The 11,426-nt window shown below is 44.3% G+C and overlaps 1 protein-coding gene across 9 annotated transcripts in view; it reads left to right on the plus strand.

Moving 5' to 3' along the window:
* The window catches only part of LOC118888700 (integrator complex subunit 6-like), a 49,758-nt gene extending 40,466 nt beyond the window's left edge, over window positions 1–9,292 (plus strand). For 3 of the 9 annotated variants that reach the window (XM_036840061.1, XM_036840063.1, XM_036840064.1), the window contains 7 exons: window positions 978–1,101; window positions 2,517–2,659; window positions 4,296–4,530; window positions 6,260–6,634; window positions 7,512–7,605; window positions 8,329–8,365; window positions 9,045–9,292. In XM_036840061.1, the coding sequence (XP_036695956.1) occupies window positions 978–1,101; window positions 2,517–2,659; window positions 4,296–4,530; window positions 6,260–6,634; window positions 7,512–7,605; window positions 8,329–8,365; window positions 9,045–9,155 (1,119 nt within the window). In that variant the 3' untranslated portion in view covers window positions 9,156–9,292. Of the gene's footprint in view, window positions 1–977; window positions 1,102–2,516; window positions 2,660–4,295; window positions 4,531–6,259; window positions 6,635–7,511; window positions 7,606–8,328 lie in introns of those variants that run through there. The other 6 variants (XM_036840065.1, XM_036840067.1, XM_036840062.1 and 3 more) reach the window with 5 other exon arrangements.
* The last annotated feature ends 2,134 nt before the right edge of the window (window positions 9,293–11,426 follow it).

Raw genomic sequence — 11,426 nt, forward strand, 5'->3', positions numbered from 1 at the left:
AGAAGGAACAAGAGTAAGCAGAGAGAGCTTTCAGATCCCTTGCAGAACATTTGGTCCTATCCAAAATGTCCATAAGACATTTGGTCCACACCAAAAGGTCCTTGAAATCTGGCTCGATCCAAAACATATCCATGAGCATATTTGGTTCATGCCAAATGGTTTTGGACAGAACCAAATATCAAGGGCCCTTCTTTGGTGTGGACCACATGTCTCCATGGACATTTTGGACAGGACCAAGTGTGACCAATTATCAAGGACCTCTGGCGTGGACCAAATGTTGTACAGACATTTTGGACAGGACCAAATGTCTGCTAACCATCAGATTACGCTGCTGAACTAACACTTGTGAGAGGACAGGGGAAGGAAGGAGAATTGGGTATGAAGAGCCTCAGACATAGGTGTGGCTTCTTGAAAGTCTTGGCCAGCCCAGAAGGGAAGCCTGGCGCCACGATTTCCCATAGAGGAGGGTCCACGTTGGGCACAACTGGCCAGGCCCTAACGTCCCCCATCATTCTCCATCACTGGCTGGGGGCAGCCTGGGGAAGAGCACAGCCTGGGCTCCAATGCTGCCCCAGATCCCGAAGGTACCGCGGCTGGAGGTGCTCAGATCACCGCAGCCCTTGTAGGATCAGCCACTGCTTCCCGGATGGACGTCCCAGCAGCTCACCTCCGTGGCTGCCGGCGGACTACCTCTAGACGACAAACAGTGGGCCTGCAAGGCTGCGCCCGGCACAAATCTCAGGATTTGATGTTTTAAATGACATACTTGTAAAAGGATATTCCCAGTGGCCTTAAAGCTGCGTGGGTGTATTAGAATCCAGAACAGAGCCAGCGAAGGCAAATTTTCCACTGGCAAAATTCTACTGTAGTTAGTTGTAATGAATATCCCTCTCTTCACTAAGATTTTAAGAGGATTAGGAATTATATTTCTATATTAAAAGCCTCAGGAGTAACTGAAATTGTTTCATTTCAAATAGGATTTGAAACCTCAGACATATAGAAATGCTTATGATATTCCACGTAGAGGTCTTTTAGACCAGTTAACCAGAATGCGATCCAATCTGCTGAAAACACACAAGTTTATTGTTGGACAAGATGAAGGTAAGTGAACAAAGAAGTACTTTTTGTTGATTAGGGAAATGTCAAGTCTGACTCTCACGAAGATGTTTATTGCATAACGAGTAAGTTATTTTGTAATACTTTATTATTTATAATGCCTCTTTTCCCTGAATCCCTTCAGCTACCCAGGCACAAGTTTATTGTTCTCGGGTTTAAGGGGAAGTGTGCATTAATCGGTGCATATATTACACTACACGTTTTAGCTCTTGTAAGTCTCAAAACAGCCCCATGAGATAGATGCTGTTTTTATGCCCATTTTTATGGACATTGGAACTGAGAGTGAGCATTTTAGTAGTTTGCCCAGGTTTAGTGAGTTGGAAAGTGGCAGAACCTAGGTCTATCAGATTCCGGAAATTGCATGCCCCGACGCTATACCGCCCAGCCTACTGTGATGAATTCAATCCAAATTCCTCATTTACAGGAAAAGAATGAACCTGATATTGTCTAGGATAATTGGTGACGGTGTGTAATTCCCCTTTACTCCATTTTGCTCGTTTTAAGCAGGGTCATTTGTCCATTAAAATGTGCAAATCTTAGCCTGGCCAACCTCCTGAAATTATATGCCATTTTGTTTTTGTTTTTGTTTTTGTTTTTTTTGGCAGGGGGGACTTTTCTAGGAAGAGAGCCTGTAGATCTAATCAAATTTTCCAAGAGGGTGAGGCCCGCTAACCAAGATTCTCTGGATGATAAGAGAAAACCATGGAACCTAGGCTCCTTTTTTTTTAAAATAAATTTATTTTTAAAATTTATTTTATTTTTGGCTGCGTTGGGTCTTCGTTGCTGCGCGCGGGCTTTTTCTAGTTGCGGCGAGCAGGGGCTACTCTTAGTTGCAGTGCGCGGGCTTTTTCTAGTTGCGGCGAGCAGGGGCTACTCTTCGTTGCGGTGCGCGGGCTTCTCATTGCGGTGGCTTCTCGTGTTGCGGAGCACAGGCTCTAGAGCACAGGCTCAGTAGTTGTGGCTCACGGGCTTAGGCTGCTCCGTGGCATGTGGGATCTTCCCGGACCAGGGCTCGAACCCATGTCCCCTGCATTGGCAGGTGGATTCTTAACCACTGCGCCACCAGAGAAGCCCCGAGCCTAGGCTCTTTAAAACACAAAATATGGGGTTTTGAGTTGGGATGGTGGTATAGGGAAAGTCAGCCCATTCTCAAACCTGGTATGAAGAGTGAGGGAGTTGTTCTTGCCCTAGGGATTTGAGCTTGTAGGCCGTAGTGATGGTAGACTGAGTGCTGAGTGGGATGAAGAGAGATGATTTTAGATCCTAGGCTGCTAGATTCGAGATTTTAGACTATCGGTTGCCGAGATACACAATGCTAAATCAGACTATGATCATGTCCTCTCAAAAGGATCACACACTTCTGCTGTATAGTATCTGTTTCTTTTCCGGTGATTTTGCAGATTCCCTTCATAGTGTTCCAGTCGCACAAATGGGTAACTATCAGGAATATCTAAAGACATTGGCTTCTCCACTTCGAGAGATTGATCCAGATCAACCAAAAAGACTACATACTTTTGGCAATCCATTTAAACAAGATAAGAAGGTGGGATATCTATTTCTATGTCTGCCTAAATTGTGATATTCTAGCAATAATTCCTTTCTTCTTGGCAACATGTACATAAATCAGAGGTTCTCCTTCTGTTTGTTTAAGAGATAAAATACGCCTCCAGGGCTCTTTGTGAATGGAAAGTGGGAGCCTCCTTATGCAAGAGTGTGTTGGTTAAAAAAAGTGATAGCTGGCATTTATTGCGTACGTAGTAGGAGCTGATGTTTTAAATGATAACATTGAATGCTCACAACTGCAGATGAGTACTACTATCTGCCCTATAATATAAAATCACAGCTCACAGTGGTCACATGGTTCACCCTGAGTGACACAACTGATAAGAGCCAGGATTTGAACCCCCGTCTTTCCAGCTCCAGAGTCTGTATTTGTTCCCATCTCCACACACTAATTCCTTTAATATTGAGATCACCATTTATTTCCTCTGTTTACATTATTCAGATCTCTAGAGCTGTATCTAGACAGTTATAAAGTATTCCTCTTGAAATATGAAGTACTAAGTGGTGTTGCCTTAATGGCTTGTTCTGTATGTGAGATGTGTGCGTGAGATGTACATGTGAGATGTGTGCGTGCGCATGCGTGTGTGTGTCTCTCTGTGTGTATAAGTGAGAGATATACTGACTTGAACATATAAGCATGAAGACAAATGGAGATTATATCTGCATTCATGGAGGAGACCATTGTTATAAAGGTGCAGACCATGCAATAATGTCTTCTGTAACAAAAATAGACTGAAAGGTATTCTGCTTCACCTGAATCTTCAATTAACTGGAGTTTTTCTTACTCTTTCTGTGTCTTGGTTTCCTCATTTGTAGCACTGGAGATAACTATGACACCTAACTAATAGAGCTCTGTGGAGTATTGTTAGTACCTGTACACCATTTAGAACATTACCTGACACGTGGTACATGCTCAGTGACTATGTTTTCCCCTTTATGTACTGTTTTGCTTTGGGAAATGCTTTGGAAAAGTCATTTATCATGATTTTATTCAAATAATGGGAGCGCGCATTCTTGGGTTATCCTTGGATGAGAACAGCTTTTAGTTAACCTTCTATACTGCTGGCTCTCATCTTTTATCTATTCCCAAGGGTGAAAAGCCCCCTCCCTCATTTCTGTCCAGCACCAAGGTGGACATATTTGAATCTCTGTGAGATTGCTGTTGGGGGAATGACATTTTCCATCTACCTGCCCATCACCATTTTCATGCAGCATTGTGTACAGTGACTATCAATATTTCTTAAGGATGCGTTTAAAGCACACAAAAGGGAATGATTTCCCTTACCAAGGGTTGATGCAAAATGGCTTGTAACTTCTTCAGAAAGGTCACTGTGGGTTTATTCCCACTTTGGAACTCTCATCGAGTTGCTCATTCCCCAAGCTTTCTGGTTAATCATGATTGTGTTATGTTTGACCTTACAACAAGTTTCCTCCTCGTTCCACTTAGACTAGATTGAAATTGAGTAGCGTTTTCTGAGAACAGTCTCTGTGGGGAATGGCAAATCTCTGGCCCATGATTAAGATCTATATTGCTGATGTAGCGTATGATTGTATATGCATGTGAAGAGTTCTTGCAGTGTTGTCTTTAATGGAATACGTTCATTGATGTTTTCTAGGGAATGATGATTGATGAAGCAGATGAGTTTGTAACAGGGCCACAAAACAAAGTGAAACGTCCTGGAGAACCCAGCAGTCCTCTGTCATCTAAGAGAAGGCGGAGTATGTCCCTGCTGTTGAGGAAACCACAAACACCACCTACTGTAACTAACCACGTGGGCGGAAAGGGACCACCCTCAGCCTCGTGGTTCCCATCTTATCCAAACCTCATAAAACCCACCCTTGTACATACAGGTATAGAGTAGTGGTTGTGATTTCCTTATGGCCCCTAGAGGACTAAGACACTAAACAATTTTCTTTTCCTTTGTATTCATTTCTTTTGTATTCAGTTTTTGTTCATTAAGTAAACCGTTATTAAACCATCTATGTGGTACGTACAAAGGGCCCCATGGGGAGTGGAGACCGTGTTTCAAGGATCTCAATAAATATGAGGGGAGGAAGATCTCTACTTACATAGTAATTAACACAAGTTGGAGAAATGGCAAGAGATACGCCTGTTTGCTTTGCCAGGGCAGGGCGGAAGGATGTGCAGCCATTTGGAGTTGCTGAGTCAGTAGGAGCAAATGGGCTCAATAAGGGATGGGTCTGCATGTGTGCTCCGTGTCCTCAATTCCTCTCTGTGCTCCAACCCAGTGCAGTCTGACGTGGCCTCCTCCATTCCACTGGATGATGCCCAATATAAATCCCGCATCCCACCACTGCTCTCCATTCCTCTGATCTGTGCTACCCTCATGTCACCAGGCTACTCCAATAGCTTCTTATCTGATTTCCCTATTTCCCATCTTCTCCACATCTGTCACTTTCTGCCCTGCAAACAAAGTGATCATGCCAACACAGAAATGAGATCACGCCACATCCATGCTGAAAACCCATCATCACCTTTCCTAGGCACTCAGAACACAACCCGAACTGCCCACGCTGGTCTACCAGCTGTGCACGACCTGGCCCCGCCATCCTCTCCTAACACGTGGCCTGTCGTCTCCTCCTTGCTCTCTGTGCCTCTGTCCTTTGCTCTGTGCTCCCTGGCCAGTCCCCTCCCCGGGTCTGTGCACGTGCCCTTGCCGCAGCCTGGAACTCTTCCTCTGCATGAGCACAGGCCGGCTCTCTCTCTCCTCCTCCAGGCTCTGCCCAAAGGACACCTACCTCCTCAGGAGGGCCTTCCCGACCCCGTGGTCCACTGGGGCTCCCCCTCCTGCTGTCTGTCCCATCCCTGCTTACTTCTTCCCTAACACGAATTCAAACTGTAATTGTTTCGTTGGATCATTGTACACTCACTGCCTGGCCTCCCCATGAGCATGGAAGTTCCATAAGGGCGGGGATTGTTTCCGCCTGTCCTGTTGGCTGCCTCTCCCCAGCTCCTGGCACGGTGCCCGGCACAGAGCAGGACGAGTCAACGGAGGAGAGGTGTCAGACCTGGAGTAAAAGGAAACTCACTTTTCTGAGACAGAAAAGATGGATGAGGAGGATCGTATACTGACAGGGATTGGGGGTGGGGTGAAGGGGGACATACAGAGCCTTCAGATCCAATGGCCACCACCTCTGTTTCCTCAGAACTTTTGAGGGAGAGAGGCGGGAGTTTGGCGGGGGGGGGGGGCGGCCATGTAGTCTGATGTCAAGCTCGGTAGAGCATGGCATTTCATAGGTAAATGACAGAAATCATGACACCAAGTGAGACTTGCTGCTTTTCAGCTTGTAAAGCACAAGCTGCAGCTAAACCCTCAGCACCAGGGACCTGAGACTGTTTAGCAGTTGTACTGTCTTACTTGGTATCCATATGTATTCATGGTGCCATGAAGAGAAGAAAGCGCGTTTGTCGTATTACCTTCCTGCGCTCAATTTGAGGGGTCTCAGGCTCCATTGCTTTATGAAACAATTTCCTCAAAACTGAGGAGCGCCGGGCTGTCCCTGTGGAGTTGCCATAATGCACCTACGTCACAGCTCCACTTGTTAATTTGGTTTCCAGATGTTACTGTCACTCGCGACGCTCATGAGGAGAAGATGGAAAATGGTCAAATCTCACCTGATGGCTTCTTGTCAAAATCTGCTGCCCCAGAGCTTATGAATATGGCAGGAGATAGTATCCCACCCGACCAAGTGGATTCTCTGTCTGATGATTTCACTAGTCTCAGGAAACATGGCCTGATGCACAATCCTGGTAGTAATGCACTCATAGGAGGAACCAAGAACTGCAATGTCTCTGTAGAGGATCGAAAAGTGTCAGTAACATCTGCTTTGGAAACTGGGCCAAATACGTTGCAAATAACTCCTGCTATGGCACAAGGAATCAATGCTGATATAAAACACCAGTTAATGAAGGAAGTTCGAAAATTTGGACGAAGTAAGTAGTGACAGAACATCTATCAGTAATATAATGGGAGGTCCCTTTCCTTTTAGGATTCAGAATAGATTCCAGGTATCTCTTGAGGTGCATTTTCGGGAAGTACTGGGTTTTCACATAATTTAAAATGATTCCTCTTGCTTTACCTAAAAAAGACCCAGTACACCTTTCTCTCTCTTTTTCCCCTTACTTGCTGTAATAGTTTCCTTTTGCTGCTGTAACAAGTTATCACAAACTTTGTGGCTGAAAACTGTAGTATCTTAGAGTTGTGGAAGTCAGATCTGAAATCATTTTCACTGGGCTAGCATGAAGGTGTTGGCAGGCCAGGGTTCCTTCTGCAGGCTCTAGGGAGAACCTGTTTCCTTGCCTCTTCCAGCTTCTACAGGCTGCCTGTGTTCCTTCGCTCGTGGGCCCTTCCTCCATCTTCAAGCCAGCAACTTAGCCCCTTCTCTCCTCTCTAACCTCTGCTCCCACCCTTCCATCTTTTCTTTCTGGCCAGCTCTACTGCCTCCCTTTTGTAAGGATATTTGTGGTTACATTGGGCAACATGTATAAGCATGGATAATCTCCCCATCTCAAGAGCCATAACTTAATCACATCTGCAAAGTAAAGTCTCTTTTGCCATATAAGGTAATATGTTCACAGGTTCTCAGAATTAGGACATGGACAACTTGGGGGGCCATTATTCAGCGGACCACATTTAATTAGTGTTTAGAGTTTCCCTAGCAGATATGTGCAGATGTCTTGATTTGACAGTTTCAAATACAAATTATACCTAACTTCCCACACACAAGGAATGATTACTGATGATGTATAACGATTGAATTTTATTTTTCATCCATATTTTTAAAAATACTAATTTTTTAAATATCTGCAGAGTATGAAAGAATTTTCATTTTGCTTGAAGGAGTGCAAGGACCTCTTGCAGTGAGGAAACAATTCGTTGAATTTACCATCAAGGAAGCTGCAAGGTGGGTGTAAAGAGGAAGTCTTCATAGTATTTTCTTTTAAGAAGGCGGGCCCAAGGCAAGACAGGCGGAGGCATTGGTGCTGCCTTGCTTTTCTTTTTTTTTTAATTAATTAATTTATTTATTTATTTTTGGCGCTGCTGGGTCTTTGTTGCTGCACGCGGGCTTTCTCTAGTTGCGGCGAGCGGGGGCTACTCTTCGTTGCGGTGCGCGGGCTTCTCATTGCGGTGGCTTCTCGTGTTGTGGAGCACGGACTCTAGGTGCACAGGCTTCAGTAGTTGTGGCACGCGGGCTCAGTAGTTGTGGCTCACGGGCTTAGTTGCTCTGTGGCATGTGGGATCTTCAGGACCAGGGCTCAAACCCGTGTCCCCTGCATTGGCAGGCGGATTCTTAACCACTGTGCCACCAGGGAAGTCCTGCCTTGCTTTCCTAAGCCCTGGCCCTCAGTCATAGTTACAGCTGTCTCCAGAGGCGTTTAGATTAATACTACCTGAGGCCAACTCATTCATCCAGGTCTGTGGAGCCTTCTGGACTCCTCACACTCTGAGGTGGGCCTGGGCTCTCAGTTGGTACTCTCGGTATTAGCTAAGCCCTATGTTTACATGAACATACATTTTCTATTTCCCATGTGAATGGCCAGTTCCACTTTGTACCCCGCACGGTACCTCACGCATCATAAATGCTTTAAGGACCTTTTGGCTAATAAAATTTCTTTTTCTTTTTTAGGTTCAAAAGACGAGTCTTAATTCAGTACCTTGAGAAGGTACTAGAAAAAATAGAATCCCATCACCTTCTCAACAACGTTAATCACATCAACAGCAGATCATGATGTTAATGCAAAGACCAAGGAGGAAAAAAGAATAAGTTTTCTGTGCTGTAGGATAGAATGAGATATTGTTGAGTATCCTACGATGTTTTAGTCAAGGGAACTGCCTTCCAGAGGCTACGAAAAAGCAGTGGAGCTTTTTGTTTTCAGATCCTCTGGTGGGAAAAGCTGGCTTTTGCCCTATGAGTTTTCTTTGAAAGTATTAATTGGTTGTTTTGTTGTTACTTTTCCCAATTGAGGAGGGTGATGTTATTAATCCAGCAGGTTAAAATCAGTAAACCCTGTCGCCCCTGCCACATGTGATAAGGGTTCACTCTTGAACTTGGCCGTCCTGGGCATTTCCAGAGTGACGAGGGGCCATGTGCAGGTGGAGCACTCCTTGGTGCTCTTACTATGTCCTTTAGAAAGAACAGGTGTTCAGAGGCCAACTGGTAATCTTGTGTGTGCTGAACAAAGTTTTCAACCATTCCGAGTTGTGCCTTTAAAACCATGCAACATTCAGGACAGTTTGGATCAAAGAGTAAGAAAGCTGCTATTTGGGTAACTTATTTCTCCGTGGGAGGGGCAGGGGAAGTCACCAAACAATCTACCTCCAACTCTGTTCTATTTTGTCTAGAGACATTACAAAGTGCACCTGAGGCTGCCTCAACCCCTGACATTTGTTCTCGCATGTGACGACAGAAAGTCTTCAGGTGGACTTGTGCATTCTGTGCTTCAGAAGCACTAAAAGAAAAAATAATGTATATATTTCCTTTAATGTTTATACAAAGGTTTATATGGAGCAGTATTGTTATGTCTGTATTAATTTGCAAAAATTTAAGTGTACAAAGAGATTTTGACTTGCATATATAAAATAAATCATTTTATTGATTTTTCACAAGGTCACTGATGCTAGAGAAATTTCTACTTTTCTCTTTCTTCTGATTTGTTATTCCTTTCAGAAAAAAAAGTGCACACTATTTTTTTTAATAGATTTATTTTATTTCTTTATTTTTTGGCTGCGTTGGGTCCTCCGTTGCTGTGCACAGGCTTTCTCTAGTTGCTGCGAACAGGGGCTACTGTTCTTTGCAGTGTGAGGGCTTCTCACTGCGGTGGCTTCTCTTGTTGCGGAGCACAGGCTCCAGACGCGCAGGCTCAGTAGTTGTGGCACACAGGCTTCAGTAGTTGTGGCTCACGGGCCTAGCTGCTCCGCGGCATGTGGGATCTTCCCGGGCCAGGGCTCGAACCCGTGTCCCCTGCCTTGGCAGGTGGATGCCCAACCACTGCGCCACCAGGGAAGCCACCACACTGTTAAATTAAGATGTTAGCAGAAGGATGTAAACTTCAAAACGTCACTCACGGAACTGAGTGAAATTGGTGAACACGGTGGAGTAGGGCACTCTGGGTAGGGTACTCCAGAAACCCTGGAAACACTAAGAAAAAATGAACAGAATCAAGTTTATTGGAACTCTGGAAGATCGTTAGAGGTTTACAGCAACCAAGCAAATGTTAAGTCAGTAGAAGAGCCATTGAAATGTGATAGGAGAATTTGCTGGCATTTAAACTTATTCTTGCCCCAGCCCTTCCCTAGTAGAGCAGCGGTCTTGAGGATGTCAGCCTGCATTCCAAGTGAGGGTTCTTGGCTCAGGAGGGAGGAGTATACCTTACTCCCAAGGAATTGTGTTTGTTTCAAGCTGTCTAGAAGTCTCCCTGAAGGACTGACGCAAGGGGATTTTTTGCTTTTCTTTTGTTTTAACTCTAAACTCTTTTAGAGTGGAGAAGCAGCTATGTGAAGGATGTTCCTCAGAAACTTTCAAAGGCAAGTGAATAAGCTGCCGATGCTTATGGCAAACAACAGTCATGCCAGAATCCCGGAAAGAAAAAGGGAGGAGTGAGATGCTTTGGAGAAGAAGGGCTTTGAAATGTTCCCATGTATATCTGGTTATGTAGAAAGCCATGTGCATGCCCAGGGCAGGACTCAGTCAGAAAAGACCAGAGAAGACCATAAGATTTTACCTCTGGCTAATCTTTAGGGTCAGCAAAATAAATGACAAGAACAACTACTTAGAAGATCAGTAAGGAGGGACTTCCCTGGTGGCACAGTGGTTAAGTATCCGCCTGCCAATGCAGGGGTCACGGGTTCAAGCCCTGGTCTGGGAAGATCCCACATGCTGTGGAGAAACTAAGCCTGCGAGCCACAACTACTGAGCCCACGTGCCACAACTACTGAAGCCTGTGCGCCTAGAGCCCATGCTCTGCAACAAAAGAAACCACCACTAGGAGACGCCTGCGCACTGCCACGAAGAGTAGTCCCCGCTCAACGCAACTAAAGAAAGCCTGGGTGCAGCAACGAAGACCCAACACAGCCAAAAATAAATAAATAAATTTATATTTTTTAAAAAAGGAGATAAGTAAGGAAATAGAGGACTTGAACAGCACTATAAACCAATTAGGTCTAATAGACACATGTACAACACCCCACACCACAACAGCAAAGTACATATTCTTCTCAAGTACTCATGGAGTATTCTCCAGGGTTGACCATATATTAAGCCACAAAGCAAGTCTCAATAAATTTTATAACATTGAAGTCATACAACAAATCTTCTTTGCCATAACGGAGTCAAACCAGAAATCAGTAACAGAAGTCGCACCCTCACCCCATACCATATACCAAAATTAATTAAAATGAATCAGTACCTACCTATAAGAGTTAAAACCACAAAATTCTAAGAAGGAAACTTTGGAGTAATAGTTTATGACCTTGGATTTGGCAATGGTTTCTTAAATAAGACACCAAACACAAGCAACAAAAGAAAAATATAGATAATTTGACTTCATTAAAATTCAAAGCTCTTGTGTGTCAAAGATCTCAATCAAGAGAGTGTGACAGGACAGCCCATAGTATAGGGGGAAATATTTGCAAAGCACATATCTGATAAGGGTCTAGTGTCCATTATATAAATAGAATTCTTTCAAGTCAACAACATAAATATAATTTAAGAAAGAAATAGGCAAA

The sequence above is a fragment of the Balaenoptera musculus genome, chromosome X, assembly GCF_009873245.2.
Source record: "Balaenoptera musculus isolate JJ_BM4_2016_0621 chromosome X, mBalMus1.pri.v3, whole genome shotgun sequence".
In the NCBI taxonomy this organism is placed as follows: Eukaryota; Metazoa; Chordata; class Mammalia; order Artiodactyla; family Balaenopteridae; genus Balaenoptera; species Balaenoptera musculus.